Source organism: Ambystoma mexicanum, chromosome 13, assembly GCF_040938575.1.
Source record: "Ambystoma mexicanum isolate Mex_15411 chromosome 13, UKY_AmexF1_1, whole genome shotgun sequence".
In the NCBI taxonomy this organism is placed as follows: domain Eukaryota; kingdom Metazoa; phylum Chordata; class Amphibia; order Caudata; family Ambystomatidae; genus Ambystoma; species Ambystoma mexicanum.
The window spans coordinates 124,044,126-124,069,296 of NC_090938.1; the positions used below are offsets into that span (position 1 = coordinate 124,044,126).

At 48.6% G+C, this 25,171-nt stretch overlaps 1 protein-coding gene across 3 annotated transcripts in view; it reads left to right on the forward strand.

Moving 5' to 3' along the window:
* FGD2 (FYVE, RhoGEF and PH domain containing 2) overlaps positions 1–25,171 on the forward strand; it is a 414,855-nt gene that overhangs the window by 382,096 nt on the left and 7,588 nt on the right. For all 3 annotated transcript variants that reach the window (XM_069633421.1, XM_069633424.1, XM_069633422.1), the window contains one exon: positions 23,874–23,945. In XM_069633421.1, coding sequence (XP_069489522.1) covers positions 23,874–23,945 — 72 coding nt within the window. The remainder of the gene's footprint in view (positions 1–23,873; positions 23,946–25,171) is intronic.

Here is a 25,171-nt window from a genome sequence, read left to right on the forward strand (position 1 = left end):
CAAAAGCACTGGCTTCCCATTAAGCCGAGGCTGGTTTCCAAGAGTTACTGCATAGTGTATCTATGCATCTCTTTTAAGTAAGCGCTACCTCTCGTAGTGCTCGCTTCGATCTGCTGTTTGCATCCCTAGATATCAACCCTCTTTTTATTCCCCTCTGTGCGCGCACGCGAATTCCCTTCTGTTATGCATCCGTACTACTCCGACCTGCTCTGCCTTTTCACAGCAGGTTAAAGGCTTTTCTCTTCTCCTCAGCCTTCACTGGTTGAATCTGCTGTGTATCATCTCTTAGAGCATAGCACCAAGAAACCACTTGTGAGATAGAGGCGCTATAGAGTTATAGCATCAGATCCTAAAACCTGGTGCAGTTGGACTGTTTGGTAGAGGTAGTCAATGTGTGTGTGCTTTCTGGAGAGAATTTGCACAGGGGACTAGTGTGTTTAACTGAAAGAGCCTGTGGGTAAGGCAAGTTACCTCCATTTTCCTTGGGTCTTTGGAGCTCGGCCTCACCGCTGCTGACTCTGTGGGCTACCATATTTTCCATAGGTAAAGGCTGCTCTGGTAAAAGCCCTCGAGACTGGATGTTCTCCACAACCTACGCCATGTGTGGCTGATACCCACCAATGGGACCCCATGACTCAGACCAACCACAACCTCCACAGAGCGGCTCCAGTGCAGGCGCAAGCCCCTGAGACGCGCCAACAGGACCAGCGGAGCCGCAGAGTTTGCTGCTTGCATGGGTGTGATCTCCTCAGACCCGGGCCCTGCCCAACATTGATGAGCCAAGGAAGGTCTGCAAAATCAAAACCCCTAGGTGGCCACCCCACACAAACACAGGGATATAGAGGTCACTGAGCCCCGCTTCCCGCAAGAAGAATTCAAAACCCGAAGCAAGCCAAGCCAAGATCGAACCATGCTCGTATTTGTGGTATTACTTATTTCCCTTTTTCTCCTTTGCTCCGCACTTTCCACTCCCCCCTCCTCCCATGCACTTTCCACTCCCCCTCCTCCCATGCACTTTCCACTCCCCCTCCTCCCATGCACTTTCCACTCCCCCTCCTCCCATGCACTTAGCCATCTCCCCTCCTCCCATGCACTTTCCACTGCCCCCTCCTCCCATGCACTTAGCCATCCCCCCTCCTCCCATGCACTTTCCACTGCCCCCTCCTCCCATGCACTTAGCCCTCTCCCATGCACTTTCCACTCCCCCTCCTCCCATGCACTTTCCACTCCCCCCTCCTCCCATGCACTTTCCACTCCTCCCTCCTCCCATGCACTTTCCACTCCCCCTCCTCCCATGCACTTAGCCCTCTCCCCTCCTCCCATGCACTTTCCACTGCCCCCTCCTCCTATGCACTTAGCCCTCTCCCTCTCCCATGCACTTTCCACTCCCCCTCCTCCCATGCACTTTCCACTCCCCCCTCCTCCCATGCACTTAGCCCTCTCCCTCTTCCATGCACTTAGCCCTCCCGCTCCTCCCATGCACTTAGCCCTCTTCCTCTCCCATGCACTTTCCACTCCCCCTCCTCCCATGCACTTTCCACTCCCCCCTCCTCCCATGCACTTTCCACTCCCTCCTCCTCCCATGCACTTTCCACTCCCCCTCCTCCCATGCACTTAGCCCTCTCCCCTCCTCCCATGCACTTTCCACTGCCCCCTCCTCCCATGCACTTAGCCCTCTCCCTCTCCCATGCACTTTCCACTCCCCCTCCTCCCATGCACTTTCCACTCCCCCCTCCTCCCATGCACTTTCCACTCCCCCCTCCTCCCATGCACGTAGCCCTCTCCCTCTTCCATGCACTTAGCCCACCCCCTCCTCCCATGCACTTAGCCCTCTCCCCTCCTCCCATGCACTTTCCACTGCCCCCTCCTCCCATGCACTTAGCCCTCTCCCTCTCCCATGCACTTTCCACTCCCCCCTCCTCCCATGCACTTTCCACTCCCCCCTCCTCCCATGCACTTTCCACTCCCCCCTCCTCCCATGCACTTAGCCCTCTCCCTCTTCCATGCACTTAGCCCTCTCCCTCTCCCATGCACTTAGCCCTCTCCCTCTCCCATGCACTTGCGCGTTCTCAATGTCCCTGGGCCTAGTAAGATCGTTGTTTTTGTTTTCCCCTGCTCCACTCCCTTGCTTGGTCGCGCTATCAATGTCAATGGAGATGGTGCCAGTCAAAACGGATAACTCTAACCCAGTGGTCTTCAACCTGCGGGTGCCCCCGATGGATGTCCATCGGAACCCCAGACTCTTTGCAAAATGATGAAGGTGACTGTATTAAATAGAACATATAAGTAGTACAACATCTGCCTGGTGGTCCTGGGGGGTCCTGCACATCCTTTGAACCCCCCAGGGGGAGCCAAGCCCTAGGTGGGGGGGGGGGCAGAAATATTTTATTCTACTCAAGTGGTGGGGGGGGGAGCTCAGTATGAAAACGTTTGAATACCACTGCTCTAACCCCTAATGATTCGGAGACACATCTCGCCGCCACCAGCACTGCATTCTACAGTCAATCACTCGCCATGGTGACATCACTTCCACACGCACCGACCACGCATGTTCTGCAACCAGTGGTCCCCAAAGAAAATGACAGTAGTCTTGGGAGGCCAGTATATTCCAATGTCGATGTGGATTAAACTAAACTAAATAGTAAGAGCCAAAAGTCCCTGCTGCGGTTCTTACTCACTGCCATTTTGAAGTATGAACACCTCTGACAGTCCAATAAAGGTAAGCATTGAGACATGGTCCTGTAACATGTCTGACACCTCCCATCCAGCCCTGGCTGTTCACTAAACAGCGCAATACATTCTGGGACTGGTAGTTCAGCTTTTCCCATATGCGTGTACCGCAAAGCAAATGCAGATTGACACTGGCTAAAAAGCCAACACTGACCACTAGCCAGCTTGTTTTCCCACCACTGCCTCCATACTCTAAATAGTGGTTGTGAAGCAGAGATGCCCAACACTGACCACTAGCCAGCTTGTTTTCCCACCACTGCCTCCATACTCTAAATAGTGGTTGTGAAGCAGAGATGCCTATTCCATCTCACCATGCAGGACACAAGCAGGCAGGCTTGTAATCTTTTTTATAAATATACAATTGACCAATTCTTTACCAAATAGCTTGGGAGACATGTTGGTTGGAGATGCCATGAAAATGTACATGGGCCATCAAAATGAACAGCCCCAATATTAGCATGCAGAGTTTTTACTTTGCACCTGAGAGGGTCACTGGGGATGACCTTGCCCCCATGACCCAGTTTCCATTGATTTCCGCCTGCTGGGCAGCCCTTTTCTGTCCACAGGGAGCACTGCTGGAAGCCCATTCAGCCTTGGCTGGCACGCACCCTCAAAGGCCACCAGCCGTTCCTGCTGCAACATCCCTGGCTTCTGAGTCTTGAAACTCAGACTGCTGCTGTCCCAGGAGACACATATAATTCAGATGTATTGCATCTAAACCGGACAACCGGACAGACTTCGAAAAACCTTAGCTCGGTTCTCTCTGGCTACTTTCACTACTTGCTTCGACCATGTCTTCTCAAATGGAAATGGAAAAAAGACTCCCAGCCAGGCAGCTTTTAAAAGACTATGGCCCTCATTACGACCCTGGCGGAATCCGAAAAACGATGGCGGAAATGCAATACCGCCATCGAATACCGCTCGGTGCGACTATGACCCGTCACCGCAAAGTACGAAGCCATTAGCGACACCGTAGTGAACGCCAACGCTAACTGCACCAAGTACGCGCGCGCGCGCCATGCCAAACCGTAAATACCACCATGGCGCAAGGGTACGCGAATTCCGACCCTAGCGGACATGTACCTAACGCCATCAAGCATGGCGGAAAGCACCAATCCGCCATGGTGAGAAGTACGGCATCGCGAATCAACCGTAAACGGCCCCACTGAGTGCCTGTACACCGCTCCCTGCCCACAAAGTACAACTCCCCGTAGGTGCAATGAAGTCACAATGCAACCAGTGAAATGTACAAGTCACCCATGCATGCCAACGAACAAAAGAAACACAAGAGGGGCCAATGGGAGCTGCAGGGCACAGATGGCACGAATACAGAAGCCATTCCAATGGACATGACCACAGTCCCCCCCCCCCAGAAACGCACGCAAACACAGGCACCTGTGATCAGCAATATTCCGAAAATCACAACATTCCACCAGTCCACCTGGCTGACCGGCATCTGTTACACAAAACCCATTCCCACGCCCCTGAGCATGACAACATTCAAACAGTCATATTGGCAGCCCCCATCCCTGACCTCACTGGGCTCCGTAGGCAAACGCGCCCAGCACAGTACCACGCGACTAAACTCCGAAGCTGGAACCCAATGCAGATCTCCTCACAATACATCGCTCCCCAAATAGGAATATGCCACATCACTCGCAAAGAAGAACGCTACACGGCCCATATCAGAATAGAAATTTAATGCACAACTAAATCACCAAGCCCATACAGCCATTAGTCCATGAACTCCAAAACACATATCACCATTGTGGGCAGCATCCGCAAGGAATGACCAGCTACTACTTGTGTGACGCCCTGTTCCATCATGGTACACAGAGCCACATTCACGTACGAAAAGGCAACATGGAAGCGCACAGAACCGCAGGCCCGTCCCAATGGGGAGGCACTAGTCCAGCTGAAAGGCCGAAATGTTGCTCCGAGCCACTAGTACTGCGTAAGGGCATGTGGCCCATTGGCGATCGTCCCATAAGATCGTAATGCTGCTCCACTGATTAACACGAAGCAGCAGGTGTCGGGAGTAAACGCCATCTGCAGGAGTGGCATACAGATGGCAGTGGCAAAAGGGGAGGAGATACCTGTCAACCAAAAGAAAAGAAAAAGAACAGAATGGCCATCAGAACTACATTCGAACAACTCACTTCAATGATCACACTAAATCCACAGTCATATGCATGCTAGCCCACTCGAAAGGATCATCACCACCCCGAAACCACTTGCGACTCATAACTATCTATATCGAGGTGTAAACACCATCACAAACGAGTGTACCTGTGCATGCGTCTGTCAAAACAGATTCCATCAGATGGGAATGTTAACGTGCATGGACACAAGTGTCTGAAGGCGCGTCGAGACAGGGAGGGCACAACAAGGCCAGATAGACGATGGTCCCACTATGGCAGCCCTGCATCACATAGCGCAGGGGAGGCGGATAGATTCCAACAAGCCCTGTACATGGCAAACCCTGTATCAAATCACCTGCCCATGCATCCATTCATCATTCCCTCAACCTGTTATAAAAAAGCCTGAATATTTACTCACAAAACATTCGAAATTTCCATTGAGTCTGTGCGTTATGCAGCCTGCAAAATCCACAGTGCCCCAGCCCGTAATTCCAGTGTTGTGAAGTTACATGTATTTGGGAACGTCCGGCCTCATCGCCCACGTCACTATTGCGCATCCAAAACTATTCATATCAATCATTGCTTCCTCGCCATGGCCCCTGTCTCAAGGACATCGAACAAAAGAACGTTATATTTGCAGTCAGACCTGTGGGCATCTCCCCGGCGCTAGCTGAAAACCGAAAGCGCCGCCCTTCGAATTCCTCATTTGCAACATCACGTCGAAAAGGCATCTGTGGCCGTTTGAAATCACAAATTAATCCATCTAGTGCGGCTGTGTGTGAAAATGGCAACTGCCTTCACCCACGAATGGGACGCCCCGCCCGTCGGTGCAACTCGGTACAGTGATGCATGAGGGCCCACCGTTACTCGAGTACTACGTTCCACTGACCCATCACAAGTCTGTTCGCGTCTGCAAAGATTGTATGTGAAACAATGGGACCATAGCCGAATGTACATATCAACAAATGTTACACGGCCATCGGGTACAAATACATGATTGCAATAGCAAGATGCCATTCCTCGAATTGCAGCGTTGTGTGCGGGACGTGCTCGGCCAAAGGGGAGAGCAGCTTGCACAGGTGGAATGAATCACCACAGGTGGAGGCCATACAGCCTGAAAACACATAAATTGCACACCCAGTCTCCTCCCACAACCACACCCACTCCGAAATGCTACCGGCAGGACTCGCGATGTTGGCCCTGGGGGACCTGATAGCACTGCAAGTACTCCGACTCCAAGAAGAAGACGAACACCAACTACAACCGGCCGCACGGAGGAGACGCAGGAGGAGGAGGAGGCCAAGGCAGGGCCAGCAAGGGCCGCCAGCACAGCCACTACCACCACGCAGGCAGGCCGCAATCCCACGCCTCCGAGCACATCCGTTCAACCTCACTGATGAGCAGATCCACACCCTCTACCGTTTGGACCGGGACACCATAGCCGCAATAGTGGACATGACACACGTTGACCTTGTCAGCATGATAGATAGCCCAACCGCCATCCCACCCCTACTGAAGGTGGTGTCTGTACTCCACTTCCTGGCCACAGGCACCTACCAGCACACAGTCGGACAGTTGCATGGCATTTCTCAGCCACTGTTCTCACGGACACTATTGCAAGTGCTCGATGCCCTCCTGCAGCACGCAGACGACTACATCTCTCTACCACGCTCAGAGCAGGAAATTACCAACACAAAAGTGGGATTCCATGCACTTGCCGGCATACCGGGTTGCATTGGTGCCATCGACTGCACCCATGTGGAATTGGTCGTCCCACATGGCATGGAGGCCCAGTACCGCAACCGAAAACAATTTCATTCCCTGAATGTACAAATGGTGTGTGACTCCAACAGGATCATTACACATTGTTGTGCCAGATTCCCTGGATCAACCCATGATTCTATGGTCTTGAGGAACTCTACTATACCACGCTACATGGAGCTACACGCAGGGAACAGATCCTGGCTACTCGGTGAGTCTCATTTCATGCATGATGATGTGGGGTATGTAATGCGGCAATGAACTGGCAGGAAGGGGGGGGGTGTGCGTACGTAGCAATGGCATTCCACATCATACGTTTATCGTCCACATACAGGTGATGCTGGGTATCCACTGAAGAGATGGCTCCTCACACCAGTCCGGAACCCACGGGACCAGCATGAGGAGGACTACAACCATGCCCACTCACGTACCCGTGTAGTCATTGAACAGGCATTCGGCCTACTGAAGACTCGTTTCCGCTGCCTCAGCAGGTCTGGCGGGGCACTCCTGTACCGCCATGAGAAGGTTGCAAAGATGGTCATGGCATGTGTCATGCTCCACAACATGTGCGTACGTAGAAATGTGCCCATGCCCCCTGACGCAGAACTGCAAGCACCTGATGATGGTCATGATGAGGGTGGGGATGTGGCAGCACCTCAAGGAGTCTGCGAGGCACCGGAGGGCCGTGACATTCGTCAGCATCTCATTGATGCATGCTTCTAGCACTCACGCCTGGTGGCTGATACATGGACACGGGACTCGTGGCACTGTGTGTGTCTGGTACATGCACAATATGGACTGTACGCCTATGATGGCCTAGTACACAAAGATCATTGTCCACACATCTCATTGGTTGATCGTGCACTGTTTATGGCATATGTGACCCGCCACCCAAGTGAGCCCAACACACCCCCTCCACCCTCCTACCTCCCCCCCGAACACCAGTGTCCAAAGATGCTCATTGTCAGTGGGCTGTCGCTATTGCAAGCCCCCTCTGCGGGTGTCAGGGGCACCCCTGCCTGTGGAGCGCAGGTTCCTCCCAGATCTACGTTGGGGGCTGCCCTGGACGGAACTTGCTACGGATGATGTGTCTGCCTGCTCACGTCCATGCATGTCCCTAAGGGTTTGTGAGAGCTCAGTGAGCACACGGCGCACTGCGGCAAGTTCGGCACATACGTCTTTGGACGTCACATGCAGTTCCCCCCTCAGGCTCTCGGTGCTTCTCTCCATCTGGACTCTCAGGCTCTCGGTGCTACTCTCCATTTGTGCCCTTAGTGTCTCTGTACTTCTCTCCATTTCTGCCCTGAGTGTCTCAGTTGATGTTTCTATGTCTGACTTAGTGCGCCCACATTCATCGGCATGGTCCTTGAGGAGCGTGGCCAGTTGCTGCTGTTGCACGATTAACTGGTCGAGGGACTGTTGCCTCTGCTGGGCCATGGCCATTTGCGGGGGTGTCACAGAGGGGCTGTTGACCTCATGTTGCCTTGCCACAGGGCTTGGGGGGGATGGCCAGTCGTCGTCTTGTGGGTGCCCCTGCGTGGTATCCTCATGTTGTACGGGATGGGACAGACAGGGGGAATGGGACAGGTCATGGATGGATCTGACTTCGACATCCCCGTCTTCTGTGTCGGAGCATGCTGCCATCAATGGGGTGTCACCTATGGTGCTGCTGCCACCAGAGGTAGTGCCTTCTGTGGCATCCGTTGGGGGGACCTGTGGTGGTGGTGTTGTGGGCATGCTGGCTGCTGGGGTGCCTGTTGATGTTCCCTCCTCTGTGCTGCCACCTGAATTGTGCTGCTGCCGTGTCTTGATGCGTGCAGCTGAGGTGGAGGGTCTTTGGCCGTTGGTCTTGGCCCTCTTTGCAGGTGTGCTGGTAGGGGTGTCCTGATGCTTGTCGTTTGGATCGGAGCCTGTGGTGGAGTAAAGGAGGGCGAGGGTTATTAATGGGTCTGTGGGTATTGGAATGGCATTGTATCACATGCATTGGGGTGGTACATGAGGGTGATTTGGGTCGGTGCCTTGGAGGTGCTTTTATTTGTGTGTGGGGTGAGGGTGCAGTTGTTTGGCAGCCTGCAGTTAGGATGTGCCTGCTGGACGTGTGGTGGGTGTTGTAGGGGTTTTTAATTATTTATGTATTTATTGTGGTTTTAAGGTGCGCTATCAGGGCGATGTGTGTGGACGTTCTCCTGGACATGTGTTTCTGTTGCACTATGTGGACACATGGTACTTCACATGATTGGACATTGTGGATTTAGCATTGTTTTATCTGGGCCACCTACCTGATTCTTCTGATGTCTGCACTCCTTTCTCCATCCCTCCGACTCCCTCTATGCTCTCCATTCCGATGGTGGAGGCACAGATTTCTTCCCAGGGGGTCAACTTGATGGGTGATTCAGGACCTCCCCCGGTGGCTGTGGCAATGTTGCGGTTGGCAGAGAGTATGCTGCGGACGCGTATCCGCAGGACGTCCCACCGCTTTCTGCATTGCTGTGGGTTGCGGGGTGCGGTCCCCACCGCGCTTACCCGCTGTGCCACCAGAGCCCATATGGCCTTCTTGTTCGCAAGTGCCGTCCTGGTCATTTGCGTGGAGAAGACGACGGCAGCATTCTCCTGGAGGGTCTCTGTTAGCACGGTGACTTCCTCACGGGAGAAGTGGACCTGCCGCTTGCGGTCGCACGCTTTCTTCGCTACTTTTCCCATTTTTCTTGGTTTCGCTAGGGTGGATGACGGGTTGGGGTGTGTCTCGCGGTAGTGTTTTTAGTGGTTGTGTGGTTTTTGTGGTTTTATAGGTGTACGGCGGGATGTTTCCCGTTCCGGGACCATGTTTTAACTTCCGTTTCCGTATATTTCCGGTCACCGTACTTTCCGGTAGGCGCACTCTGCGGTGCCCGCTGTGATGGGTGGCGGTATTGCACCTAGGGCGCCGTACGGCGGCGGTGTGGGCCGTTTTGGGGTCATTTCCGCCATCGCGGACTTTGCACTTCCGCCATGCCGTGGTGCTCGTGCCCGATGGGTCGGAATGGGCCGCACTTTGCTCCTTCGTGCAATGGCGGAAACGCTATTTACGCTGTTGCGGTCCGGTCAGTCACTTTCCGCCAGGGTCGTAATGAGGGCCTATGCATTCAACAATTGTATGTTGACATTTGCACGGCTTACTCCAGGGTGGTGGCACTTAAACTGCTGTATGCTACGAATCCCCGTCCACAAAAACTAGGAAAAGGGTGCATTTTTGATGTGTAAAACACAGATGTCTTCCTCCTTGAAATCTTAACAAAAGGGTTGTTTTTATGCATAATGCAGGTTGCCACTAATGATGGCTTTGAGGTAACAAAGCCAAGCTATGGTAAAAACCATAGCTTGGCTTCACAGCCCCCCCAGGTCATTCCCCAAGTCTGTTTCTTTGATGTCTTACCTGTTGTTACTGGGCTGGGGCAGACACACGTGTGCAATGAAGAGTGCTAATGGCCCCTTTCCCTGACAAGTCACAGCTCACTGGCAAGGGGCCATAAGCATTGCAAAGCCGCTCATTCTGTGCATTCTCCCCAGTAAATGCCTGCATCACATAAGCCTGAAACAGTGTAATGCATGCACACTCGCAGATTCTATTCAGAAGATGCTTGTGTGAAAGCATCCTGCGATGTGAAGACAAGTCGTCGTGCAATACACAGAGATGTCTGGTTTTCTTGTGCAGATGAGACATTTTCAAGCCTCCGTGTTTTGTAAATGTTTGCGTACTCCTTGATTTCGAGAATAAGGGGTGTTTAAAATGAATGTTGAAAACAAGGAAAGCGGGTGTTTTTTTTTTTTAAATGGAGACGAGCGTGGGTACAACTTTAAACTGAGAGTGCCCCCACCAGGGATTACTCCCTTGGGTAACACACTCCATATATTGCAGAATGCAGTGGCTTCTGCCAGAAACAATCGTAGGTCGCCCGACATTTACAAGTTGTATTATGCCATGAGAGTTTGAAGCTTGGCATAAACGGACATACTGGAAGCAGGGTTGGACAGGCCCAAAGGGCAATAGTGCAATGCAGAAGGCCTAGTCAGATAGGCGATTGTGGGCATGTTTTATGGCCGAACGCAGTGCCGGAAATGGGCTGGAATGGCGCTCTGGCAAGACAAGTCATGCCGGAGCGCTGCCCTGTCCGAGGTCCCCAGACCCAGGGGCTAACCTGCGACACTCATAGCTGATTGAAGCGCAGGCTGCTTGTGCGTGTGGTAACTTGGCTTCAGAACAGGATACTCCCAGCGAGATCTGCGCGAGGGGCATGAGATACCCACGTTTCAGCAAGCAGACACTTTCAGAAGACTTGGCTCGGGAAACTGAATATCCAAACAGCCAAAGCCTCACATACTGTCTTCTTCTGGTGCCCTCTCGAGAGCAGGAGCGGGCAATTTCCATCTGTATGCATAATGTCCGGCCACTCTCCACGAATGCAGGCACTGACTGACCGCCCCGGTATTTTGTTGCAGTTGTCCAAGTTCAGTGGTCAGAGTGGCCGGCAGCGATTGGGAGCGGTGCTCCTCTACTTTTTGAATTTTTTTTACTGCTCCTATACTTTTGTTGTAAAAAGAAACCGTTCCAGAATGGTTTCTGTAGTAAAGCAATGTCCATGCTTGAATTAGGTTCCTTATAAGTAAGTTTACTTCCAGTTCTTCAGTTACATGTTACAGGACACTCAGCACAGCCTTCTCTCACTCATACATCAACATTCCACTTGGATTTTGCATGACATCACAGTACCAAGTGGCTAGCTCAGCTGGCTCAGGCAGTGCCTGAAGAGTGTGACATACCAGTTTCGCTTTAGAATAAAAATGTAGGAAGGAGTTGAAACGTGCACTTTCAGTGCACTGCACCGAACATTCCCTTAAACAGCAGGCGCATGTGTTTGGGGGTTTGTATTGTGCATGGGAGTGGACGTGGCAACAGGGTTTCTGGGAAGCGGGGGCAGTCCAATAGGGAGCATAGTTCCACTACTTCTTTTCGTACATTTCTGCCACTGTCCAAACTGGTATATATGTCCTGCAATGTACAGAAATATTTTTCATAGGGTGAGTAGTGTGACCAATCAAAACTGCAGAGCCCAACTTGCATTATATTGACCCACTGTAAGACATGTTTCAAATTTTAAAATGGGGACATTATGTTCCCATAATGCTCTATGCTTTTGTGCAAATCGTCAGGATTCGTTCTATGAAGAGATACTGTACTGCGTTACCTGGCCGTGGGCCACGCCCATCGGCCTCGCCCCCTTCTCCCCACAGCCCTGCCCTCCAAGGATGAGAGGGTTCCCCCAGTAAATGTTTTCCATTTCCAGCACTGGGCGAACGTGGACCAGTTTAATAACCACTTAAGCAGTGCACTGTGCACCTGGTCGTTTTAACGACTATGCAGGGGCACAAAGCGCTTTAATCCCAAAATGTCCACAGACCCATTTGCTTGAATGTCCTACTCCATTTGCTGTGAAAATGCCCCAATTGGGATTCGTGACTGTGGTGCCCGGAGGCTACTATAAATGTAAGACTGGGAAAGCACCAGTGCCGTTCAAACTTTTCTATTAAAATCCGCCCCTCGCTAAGGTGTGGTGGCGGAGGAGCTCAACTACAGAAGGTGCCTAATCCTTCATTAAAGTAGCGTTCGCAAGAGGACATTTGATTTGAATTTTAAGCATTCATATGTCAAATTTGGTATCGACCACTTGGTGGCAGCATTGTAATATAAATGGCAAAGGGAGGTTCATTTTAATTTTTACTGTTTGGGGCACAATCCACAAATGGCTAACAGTTTTATTTCTTGGGTATTTATAATGCACCTATACAGCAGAAAGTTGTTTCAAGGCGCAAGTCCATCCTCGTGTCTGAAGATATGGACTTGACTAAGTACTAAATCTGGTTATTGACGCCATGCTGAAGGATTCCTGCTGTGACGGTTAAAGTCCCAGCTGGCCAATGCACAGAGCACCAGAGCAGGCTTGAGTGAGGCTCGAGGCAGCTCTCATCCTGCCAGCGAACATTTGAGTTGCCTTGGAAGCAAGACGTCACAGACCAACAGAGGTTCAATCCCCGGTCCGCGCTTAGAAACCACTGGGTATTAAGCGTGTTATAAATAACCTATCATAACATGTCAGTTATACATAACTCACCAGTTACAGAATGAACTTTGTCAAAATACTCAGCGAGGTCAACTGGGCGCCTACGGCCTCCTATTTCAGGCATCCCTTTCTCTAAACCGAAAGGTCTTGCTTCCGGTAATCCTTAGCATGAAACTTATGCTAACGGAGGACGTTTCCAGACTGCCCCTTTCCCTCATCTGCCAGTTCACAGATGTGTCCTGCGCATGGGGTACAATGTATCTGCGAGAGCGCGCGAGAGCATGTGAGAGTGAAGGAGAGAAAGAGAGAGAGAGAGAGAGAGAGAGAGAGAGAGAGAGATGAAAGGGGACCTGTCTCCAAGAGGCCAGCGGTATGCCGGGGGGGGGAGGGCGGATAATAGGGCACCAGCGGGAGGCTGGTGGGCACACTGGGCATCACAGATGAACCAGGCGGGGTGGCCTGCCCCCCCCCCATGCTCTGTCTGCAACTGTATTGTAGTCATCATATATATAGCGCCCTTTCCCTATTTGTTTGGCCTCAATGCGCTTTGTGGTTGGAGCACCCTTGGTGACCGTAGTCCATGTGTAGGAGGTTCTAAGAATTTAAATTAAAAAATGCATGTGTGCATTTCTGCTGGGTTAGGACTTAGGTGGGCTGGCTGGGCTCCAGTAAGCAGCCCAGAGGTCAGGCACGTGGGTGGGTGCTGTTGGTGGGCGCTGTTGATGGTTTAGGATAGAGGGCTAGCGCTGAAGATGCAATGTGTGCACAGCTAGATCGCATTTCTTTCGTAGGTTGTGCAGTGGTCAAAGTGTACAGAAAAGAAGTAGTGGAACTATGTTCCCTACTGGCCTGCACCACTCCCCACAGACCCCATCGCCAGATCCCATCACAGCGCCCCCTCCCATGCACAATAAAAAACCCAACACACATGTGCCTGCTCTTTAAGGAAACCTCCAGTGCAGTGCACTGAAAATGCACATTTCAGCTTCTTCCTACACTTTTATTTTAAAATGAAACCGTTCCGGAACGGTTTCTTTTTAAAATAAATGTGTAGGACCGGTAAAACGTAATAGTAGAGGAGCACCGCTCCCGACCGCTCCAGCCCACTTCGACCACTGAGGTTGTGGCTGTACACTAGTGGCAGAGGTGTTGAGGTATGTCAGGGTTTCAGTGTGTACGGCTAGGTGAGCTGCTAGACCGGAACATCATAGCCATAGCTGTATTCTAGGGTGCATGGATGGGTGAATGTGCCTGTGACCTGTGTCTATAGACGTGGTATACGGTATACCTACCGTGTGCTTGGATGGAGTTCGATTGCAATGTTCCTTTTTTTGGTGCAGTGCGATTGGCTGATCTTGCTATTCACGGTATCCCTGGAATGAAAGTCTGAGCAGTGGGAGAGGGACCAGGAGGGCAGGGTGAGTGGAGTTTGTCACGGTGTGCCACTGCGAACGCTGCCGGCATCCATGGGTTTTGGTGAAAGGAGTGTTGTGTTTGGGTCAGTGTTTCTGTGCGCCTATCGACAGTGTAGAGTGCAAGGGGGTTTCAAGAGGAGGGAGGTAAAGGTCAGGTTTTGAGGGCCCTTCTGAATGCCAGGTGATTGTCAATATTGCGAATGTGCTGGATTAGGGATGTGCAGGGAGGACTCAGGACACAGGTACTTTCGATTTCCAACCATCAACACCACAGTTTCCGCACCTGCTTCACCCGCTATCCAAAAAGCGACGCCCTACAATCCCCTCTTTTCTTTCAGACCTACATGCAGCAATCTCTACTATATAAAGGTACCTGGTACAGTCTTGATCACCCAGGTAGTGACCGTACTATGACAAAAATAACGATCAAGACCAAAAGAGGTCGACAGAACGGATTAAATTTACTTATAATCATATTTTTTCAGTATAAATTGACACCTTTCGGTGATATACGTTTTAGAAAAACATCTTCTTACCACTATTACCTTACGCTTCTATTACAGGAGTACATGCATACCAAGCTGATCAGAGCAACCAATTACAAACGCTATAAAAAAAGTCCTTTAAATTGATGTGGGCTTCACAAAAATACTCTATTTGTCTATTTGTCTATTTAGTTATTTCTTACGTGCACCAAGCAGAATAAACTGCCTTCAGGCGCAGTTGTTAACTAAAGGTTGGCTTCTAACTGTGAGGAACTGTACTCGCCCTTTTTACTTAAATTCACTTAAATAAGAAGGTTTTAAGTTCTTTTCTAAAGCCTTCTAATGAGGTGCATGATCGTATGCATATTGGTAGCTGGTTCCACAACTTTGGTCCAAACACAGAAAACCTTCTGTCGCCCTTTGAAGTGAGTTTGGCACGAGGAACGTCCACCAAGAGTTTATCTCCTGACCAGAGGTCTCTAATTGGCTGGTAGTGGTGGATTCTGGTGTTCAAATATCTAGGTTTGAGTTTATAAAAACATTTGTACATGAGGCACACCACCTTGAATTTGATTCGGTCCTCCACCATAAGCCAATGGAGTGCTCTCCGAGATGTTGAGACATGATCCCTTTTTCCAAATGGGCAATTAGCTTGACTGCCGCATTCTGAGCCCTCTGGAGTCTCAGCATCTGTTTCACTGGGATCCCTGTCATCAGACTATTACAATAGTCAAGGTGGGAATTTGCCAATTCTCCTACAACCACAGAGTGATCTTGGGGTGCTATAAAAGGGAGTACGTTCCTAAGCATGCGCAGGGAATAGTACACTGCTTTTACTTTGGCCCCTACCTGGGCTTCACTGGCCAGGTTTTCTTGCCATGTGCACCCAAGGTTTTTCACTTTCTTTGAGAACGGGATATTTTCACCCAGGATCTGCGGTATTATATTTTGTTCACTTCTCTTTTTTTCTCAGATCTAAATAGTATCTGTTTTAGCTGCATTAAGCTGCAGCTAGGTACATGCCATCCATTTTGTTATATCTTGCATGCACCGGTCGATCCCTTAAAATGCCTCAGACAAATTATCTGTCTCCACATAAATCTGCGTGTCGTCGGCATATGAATGGAATCGTAAACCGTGTTTTCTCAGAATATCAAACAACGGTTGGATATACAAATTAAAGATCAGAGGTGAGAGCGCTGAGCCTTGGGGTACTCCACATCTCAGCTGTATTAACTCAGAGAGGAAGGCTCCTAATATCACCTGCTGGGTTCTATCCTGCAGAAAGGAGTCAAACCAGTCCACCACTACTTTAGCATCTCTCCCTATTTGTTCGATCCGTTGGAGGATGATCTTGTTATTGATCGTGTCAAATGCCTGAGACAGGTCAAGCATCAACAATATTGTGGAGCTTCCCCTATCTGCAGCTTCAAGCAAATCATCCTGGACCGCCAATAAGGCGGTCTCTGTCCCATGGTTTGGGCGAAACCCCGATTGATATTAGTCTAAAAAGTCCTTGCTGTCTACAAACTGCTGGAATTGGTTGTAGACGACTTTTTCCAGAATTTTAGTAGGCCAGCATAAGTTGGCAACTGGACGATAGTTTTTCAAGACCATAGGATCTAAGTTAAGCTTCTTCAACAGGGGTTTTACCAATGATCCCTTAAGTGAGTGTGGGACGTAGCCCTCCATTAAGGATTTATTGATAAAGGAGGTTATAAATGAAGTAAGGTTAGCTGCCAGGAGAATGGCAGTACATGCTGGCAGAGGGAAAGCCAAATCCTTTGTATGTTTTAGTTGGAGTATTAGGGCTTGTACTTCTTCCTTCTCAATAGATTGGAAGCAGAAGCTCTCCTATTTTTCCTGGTATTCTACCACTTCTATCTCTTCTTTGGGTTCTTCCCACTTTCCCGCAATCATCACTTCGGTGATGCTCTTCTGGATATCCACAATTTTTTGTTCAAAGAAACGATTGAACGACAGTGGGTGCTGCCATACATTTAGAGTTCCTAAACCTTGCCACTACATCAAATAGAGCTCTGGCTTGTTTACCTGCTTGCTTGATTTCTCCTTGGAAAATTCTTTTTTTTGGCCATAAATAAGGCATTTTTATATTCCTTTAAGCAGGCTCTCACCTTCTCAGCATCTCTATCTAATTTGGAGGACCTTCATAGTCTATTAGCCTGACGTACCTGTTTGTGCATCAGACTCAATGTTGGGCCAAACCAAGATTTGGATTTATTGGTGATTTTGAGTTTGAGCGGTGCGTACTTATCGCAGATCTCTTTTAAAATGGCTGCCCCCTTGCTGATTTACATATTACACTACACCAAATTACTCAAACAGTGTGTCTATTGCTTAGGAAGAAAATAGTCGTCGACACGTGTTTCAGCCAGAATATACAGTATAGTAGAGTCTTGATCACCTAGGTAGTGACCGTACCGTGACAAACACAAAGGTCAAGACCAGCAAGGCCAGCAGAACAGGCACAAGGGTTCCATACAAGAGCCTTTAGATTTCAGCACATGGTGATATGGAATGCATAGTAGAGATATGTCTGCAAAATGCGGCTGGCAACACAGTGTCTACATAACAGGGAAAACGCGTGGCTTTGCCTGTTTATTTTAAGAGACAACTGTGTCGTGATTGCTACAGACTGCACGCCAGCAGTCCCAGAACGCACAACGTTGTTTCTTGAGTAAATCATTTTTATCTCAACATGCTTCACTTCCCATAGCATGAAAAATGTGAGCGCGATTAGAAAACAGGCTGAATAATAGGGTATCCAGTCTTTATAACGAAATGTTCATGTAGGCATGCACATATACCGAACATGCTAGAACGACAAACCATGACGAAAATGAATGTGAGGCTGGGGTAAAGGGTTAGAAATTGTGGGGAAGGGTTGGGTGGGTTTTTAGGGGTGGAAAACAGTGGTTTTTTGGGGAGGGTGGACCCCCCTCAAATGTGTTGGGTGTTGTTCCAAAATTTTGGTATTTGTGCATTCGTTAATTCGTTATTAAATATATCGGTATAAAGACGTGTAACCTGAATTCGAAAATAAATTTAAAAAATGCTCTTCATTTTGATGACTAGACTTGAGTAGGTTTGGAGTTTTGTGTTATAGAGGCATAATAATTCTTTCTTGACCTGATGCTGCCCAGGCATTTATCTTTGTCTGGGCAGCCTCTGCACACTTAAGCAGAACCTGAGGGACTCACCTTGAATGAATCTCAAATAATATTCTATTCAGGGATAGTTGTCATGCCCGCGCCCCTGGCACACGCATTGGCAACCATCATGGACTACTTGGTACTCATTTATCCTCCTAATACTCCTTGAACAACTCCTTTTCACGCCTTGGTCTTTTATTTCCATTTGCTCAACTTTGGTTCTTTCTTATTTTATTCAATTAACTACATTTACCATAATGCACCTGGCTACAGTCCTCAATTCCTGGCTATTCTCATTCATCGTTATTGGGACCACAATCCCCAGAAGCCCTAGCGGCCAGTGCTGCTTCCACCTGCTCAGGACCAGAGAGGGAGGAGACAGATTGTCATTGGGTGTGCTGCCCCAGGTGCTGTCAATTAGCCTGCCTCAGAACAGGGCAGGGCTGTATATAAGCAGCTGCCTGCAGGAGCACAGTGTCTTGCATCTTGAGATCTCCCCGCTCCTGTTTGCCTTGACCCGCTACTATGTATGCTGTTCCTGTTGCTTCATTATCCTGTTTTGATCCAGTGCCCTTTCCGGGCTCCCTGCCTTGCAGCCGATCACGCTCCGCTGCCTTCTACCTACAACCCTTGTCCTCTGGGCTTCCTGCCTCGCAGCCTACTACAGTCCTCTGCAGCCCTCTACAGCCAGCGGCCCTGCTCCTCTGGGCTCACTCCTTGCTTCCCTGCTCTTCTGGGCTCCTTGCCTTGCAGCCTGCCTCACTCCGGCTGCCTACAGTCCTTGTCCGCTGGGCTCCCTGCCCTACAGCCTGCGACCCTCTGCGGTCTCCAAGCCCTTGTCCTCTGGGCTTCCTGCCCTACAGCCTGCAACCCTCTGCGGTCTCCAAGCCCTTGTCCTCTGGGCTTCCTGCCCTGCAGCCTGCCTCACTCTGGCTGCCTACAGTCCTTGTCCTCTGGGCTCCCTGCCCTACAGCCTACAACCCTCTGCTGTCTCCAAGCCCTTGTCCTCTGGGCTCCCTACCTTGCAGCCTGCACCTCTTTGCTGCCTACAGCCCTTGTCCTCTGGGCTCCTTCCTTGCAGCCTGCTCCCTCAGCTGCCTGCAGCCCGTGTCCTCTGGACTTCCTGCCTTGCGGCTTGCTACACTCCTCTGCAGTACAGCCTGTTTTACACTTAGCTGCCTACAGCCCTGCTCCTCTGGGCTCCCTACCTCGCGGCCCTATTCATTTGGGCTCTCTGTCTGTCGCCTCCTACTAATCTCTCTCTGTCCTGTTCTTCTGGACTCCCTGCCTTGCAGCCTACTACAGTCCTCCGCAGTCCACTACAGTTTGCCTGCACCTAGTCCCACTCTTGACTGCAGACCTGCTTCCTACTTTGCAGCCCTTCTGTTTTCCTGACTGCTGCTCCCTTGTTCTCTTCCTTGAGTCCTCTGTACTCCACCTTAGGTTATCTACTTCAGTCTAACTGCCTTTCCTTCATTTCCTTCTGCTAGATTGCTCATTGACTTCCTTTTCGCTGGATATATCTGTTCTTGTCTTCTCATGTGTCTTATGTAATCCCTTTGTACAGAGCTTGCCTGTTGGTTTCCGGCAGGCAACCTCTGCCCCTTCCCTTGTCGCGTTTTCAGTGTTACAGACACCCACTGCTGTTGTTCCCAGCCATGAGCATACAGTGTAGTCCTCTGTTATAGCAATCTGTGCAGAAGGCTGGAGTTTTCTAAGGTTCGTGGAACACTCTTTCCCATTTCAGCATACACCCCAAGAAGGAATCCAGTTTGTTTGTACCTTTGTATCTTTTGCCCCTTTTGGCTCACAGCTACAGTTTCCTACTCTTCTTTCTTGTTTAACTCCCTGCTGCGTGTGCTTATCTGCTACCTTACTTCGGCACAGCCACCCAAAATCTACTTGGGTACCCTGTGCCACTCTTGACAGAGTGTCATTCCTGACAATAGTGTGTAGCAGAGGACTGATTATACATATAGATGAAGGGTACTCATAAGGTCCTTGGACCTGTGCGAGTTGGTATCACCTTATACAGCCTTGCTACAATAGAAAAACAATTCAGGGAAGAAATATTTTCTCTTTCTAGGTGAGTCTTCCTCAGCTAGAGGAGTATTCAAAGGTAGGGGCCACAAAATTGCTGTGCCAAGGAGCTCAAGCCACACCTCACTGATGAAGCCCAACAAGGCCGAAACATGCCGGTGGTTGCAATATCCTGCACTGTGGAGGCGGCTAGTAGTTCGGCCTAGACTGCTGCCTTTAGAGGCTGGTCCAAGACTTATTATCACATGGTTGATCGCTTGCTGTGATGGCACAGAGGAGCTAATAAACAATGCCATGCTCCCAACAGGAATGCCCAGTGGTTCAGAAGCGTTAGCATGAGAATTCCTGTCCATTCTGTGGCACGTACCAGGCTCCATCCAACACAGGCTGGCAAATCACCCTCACCTAAGGGGTTATTGAATGTGTGGATCCTTCCTTTAGGGGAAGCAAGCAGATGTATCCGTCTGTGGCTGCCATGGGTGTCATTTAGGGGGCGGGGAGGGTGTTTGTCCCCCCATCTTTCATGGCACACCCTTTTATCCCCCTCATTTGGCAGGAGACGCTTTCCTTTAGATGTCCCCCCACCCCAAAAGTTACTCCACTGGTGGCTCTCACAATGCAGGCTTAATGGTTGGGGTGAGATTCCAGCCTGGGCACACAGGACTTGGCTCTTAGACCTGCCCACCTCCGTTTCTATAGAGATATCATAATTCTTCCTGGCTAATCACAGACCGGCCTACGTCCTGGGTGTGTAAGGGGTAGAAGACAGAATGTGTGTCAGTGGGCCTGTCCATTCATGTTCCTGGTATGTTTCTTTCATGACCCGGCCAACCATGACTCCTCTGCATGGGCTGCTCAAGCTCACTAGCTTTACGAAGCATGCCTAGACCCGAGACTATAGCCTTGAGAGACATCGTGATCACTGCGCGCGCCCATAATTCCAAAGGTGACAATACTGAATCCGAAAACAGAGGCGCGCAGCGATCACACAGATCACGCTGTCCCGCATTCCCCCTCCCTGCAACCTCTCTATCAATACTTACCTTTTGTCTGCTGACTTACCTTCACTCCGGAGCCTCGACTCGGCCGTCTCCCTGCGACGTATGTTTCCTATCCCTAAATTGGGTAGGGACTTCCATAGCAGGGTCCTTTTTTCTTTTTCCACCAAAACTTTATTTTCTGCTGCAATCCTTTCTATGCAAGTGGGGGACAACCCAGCAGCCCCCAACCCCATTATACCATACAAGGGTAGCGGGGTAGCACCCCTGCAACCTCTGCTCTCATTGTTAGTTATAACGAGATTCAGCTTTTGTGTTGCTGCGGAAAATGCAGTTCATGTGCGTACAGCATTTTGTATTCTAAGTAAACCAGCGATACCATCATGAGATGTCTCCAGCATAGGAGATACATAGAGCTCCTAGGATAATACCCATCTATTCCTACGGTAGCCAAGCAGGCAGCTGGACTGAAAATCCCACCGCCATCCCCTTCATGATGGAGAAAGGAAAGTTCCCTGTGGTGGGATGGGGTTCACACATGCCCCCACGCTGCCCCCATTTGAAACCAGGCTTACAGGTTCAAGCTCTTGAGTTATTCACACACGATATACTTACCCTGCAACAATGTCGAATGCCCCCCACTCACCACCCCCTCCCCTATCCTGGCTCATGTAAAACAGCAGCAGCACCAACAAGTATTTCTAAAAAAGATAATTGTCAGTGACACTAGTAAAACCATTCACATGTGTCTTTTTTGTATTTTCTTGGTTCTTGTTAAATACGAATGTGTTTCGAAAATCTCCTTCAAGAAGGCCCCCCTCCCGCCATATCAGATCTAGGGTCTCATTACAGGTATGGTGGCAATGGTAACATTTAATGCAGTAAAGTAGGAGTTTTCATCGATGAATGATGGATAAACAGTCAGTCAGTCCACATAGATGAGTGAAAGAGTACACTCAACAAATGGATATAAATAATATTAATGTATAGGAACAAGTGGGGGATAAACAACCTGATCTGTATGTTGAGATGAAAGGTAGATAAACAGGGTAATGACGGAGAAATAAACTAAGTGTTTAATCTGTAGGCATAGGAGAGGGATAAAATATGTTTTGTTTATGGAGCTTGATGTGAATTGATTATTAGTTTTTATGGTTTATTACTCTCTTCTTTCTTCTAAGCCCATCAATATGTGTTAAGGTTTTGTAGTGAATGTCTAGTTTATCAGACTCATGCATTTGTTTTATTAGTTAATGCTTTTATTAAATCTTTGTTTTTAATCTGTGATTCTGCTATATCAATCTGTAGTGATGGCAGAAGGATAAGAACGGGGATCCATTTATACGGATGAAGGAGATATAACAAGTGATAAATGTATAGAGGAGACACAAAAAAGATTGTTCTTTGCTCAAGATGATGGAGAAATGAACACATTGATCAGTTCATACTGAAGACTAAAGAATAAACAAGAGGAAAACATTTTAGGGATAGAGCAGGGATAAACAAGGTGATCAATTCATAAAGATAAAGGAGGGATAAACAAGGTGATCAATTCATAAAGATAAAGGAGGGATAAACAAGGTGATCACTTTATAATGATAGAGGAATGAAAAACATGATCAATATATAGAGACAGAGGAGGAATAAACAACGGGAACAGTTTATAGGGATAAAGGAGGGATAAAGAGGGTGATCAATTTAAAGAGATAAATGAGAGATATACAAGGCAATCAGTTCCCAGTGATAAAAGAGAGATACCATGTGATCAATGTATACACAAGGTGATCAGTTCATATTAAGGAGGGATAAGAAAAGAGATTGATTTATAGAGCTAAATAGGGAATAACAAAGCTGATCCATGTATAGAGAAATGGGGGATAGAAAAGGTGATCAATTTATTGAGATAGTGGAGGGATAACCAACGTGATTAGGTCATAGTGTTGAAGGTGGGGTAACCAAGGTGATCATTGTAAAAAGATGATTGGGGTTAAACCTGGTGTTGACTTACACAAAAGGAGGAGGGATATACTTGGTGATAATCTCATAGAGATTGTGTTGATAAATACAGTGATTACTTATTGAGAAGGCGGAGAGATGAGCAGGGTTGCAATTTTATAGATATCCAGGATGGATAAACAAAGCACTTATTTTATAGACATGAAAGAGGGACAAAGTGACTCATATATTGATGGAAGAGGAGTAAACCAGTTGACCGCTGTACAACGATTGAGGGGCTATGCACAGTGTTAATTACAGAGAGAAAGGGGACGTTTAAACAGTGTGATCATTTCATAGATATGGAGGAGGGATATACCTGGTGGTCGCTCATAGAGATGAGGGCTGATAAACAAGGTGCTCATTATATAGAGATCGTGGGAGATATACATGCGGGTGACTTTATAGAGAAGGAGAAGGGATAAACATGGTCATTTTATGGAATTCAAGGATGGATAACCCAAGCAGCCACTTCATAGGCACACTGAAATGATTGCAAATTATTAATAGTTATGATGGAAGAAGGATAAATAAGTTGATCATTTATCTATATGTAAATAGGGATAAATACAATAATCACGTTTTAGAGAAAAAGGAGCATAAAGAAAGCGATTAATGAAAAGCGATGGAGAAGGGATTAGCAAGGTAATCAAATTATAGAGCTTCAGGAGAAATCCACACAGTGATCACTTTATCGATTAGGAAAGGTGTTCAATTTATTAAGATAAAAAGAATAAACAACATGACTAATATGTAGAAATGAGTGAGAGATAAAGTAGCACTTTTAACAGATAAAGGAGTGATAAAAAGTTAACTACTGTAAAGACAAGTTCACAGATAAGTTAGATTTATTGTGATACGGTAAGATTTAAGATAAGGATTATTATAAAGAGCATGAATGCCAAGGCTTGCCGAGACCACCATGGCATATTCATCAGGCTGATACATGTCACAGTACCTGTGATGTACCTGCTATAATGAAAAGGTGAGGCCATTGAGGATAATGAAAGATACTCAAGCAATCTTTCCTCTTATTCCAGGCCTGTGAAGATGCCATCGAACAGAACAAGAAACGAAATGAAAGCTTCAGGGAGGCCGTTCAAGGCACAGAGGTAAGTGGAGCAGGCATGTATTGAAATCTCTTTACCCCTTTTTCACCAAAACCCCCCACAACATGCCTGGCCTCTCATATGGTTCACCAACACCATTATCTGATGGTCATGTTGAGATCCCAGTTCTTAAATCAATATTATTTAAGCCTCAGCATCACCTCAAACCCCAAGAAACTGTTTCTGCACTCACTGTCAAAGTGCGCTCTTTAAAAGGGTTTGACAATATACCAAATTCCCCAGGGCCCTTTGAGTCTTAACAAGAATGTCAGGAAACTGAGTATTTTTTCTAGTCTTGTGCTCGTGATAAACAAGACCAGGTTACAAAAAACAGATGTAAAGGGACAACAGCCAGAAAGTAAGAGGCAGGCTTTTGGAAAGTGTAAAGCTTGGAAGACCCTTGATGTTGTTGGACCGTATGTGGAGGAGGCTGACACCAAAGAGCTGAGTCTGTAAAGCTGAGGGAGCCAGGAGAAACCTTCACACTTCACAGGTCAGCATTACCAAGAGGCGGAGAACCAAACCCACCCAGGAGATAGCAGAGGCACAAAAAGAAGGAGCAGGTGCTGGGGCCAGGCCACACAGGACATTCCAAAATGGTGAAGCAAGGCAAATGTGGGAGAAGTGATGAATCAGAAGCAGAGCTGGTCCGAGAGAGGAAGTGGGGCGCAGGTGAACTGTAGGTATAAGGAATTTGCCCTGGAGGCCTCTCTCTCTGGAGATGAAGCATCAACAAATGCAACAAAGAGATGGATAGCCCAAAAGCAAACCCAGAGAGTCAGATCCAGGATGACTCAGAAGGCACAATCAAGAAAGTGAATAGCCGTTGCATGCTGGGACGTGCAGTCCTTTGCAGTTCTGCTGAGGAAGAGGCTGTATTTCATAAAGTGCAGTGTGAGAATAGAAGTTCATGCTCCTAAAGCCTCTGCATTAAAAATTGCCAATCCTGAATTGAGGGGAGCGAAAGTCTATTGCATTTTGGGAATTGAAGTCCCCATTCCAAATACCTATGAATGAGAGATGTGAACCCTGAAGTGAGGACAGGGAAAGATGAGTGCATTGTGGGAATTACAGTCCGGTTCCCAATACCTCTGAAGGATATGTTGTGAACCCTGAAGTGAGGGGATTGAAGGACTGTTGCATTGTGGGAATTGAAGTCCACATTCCCAAAATGTCTGAAGGAGAGATGTGAATCCTGAAGTGTGGGGAGTGAAAGACCATTGCACTGT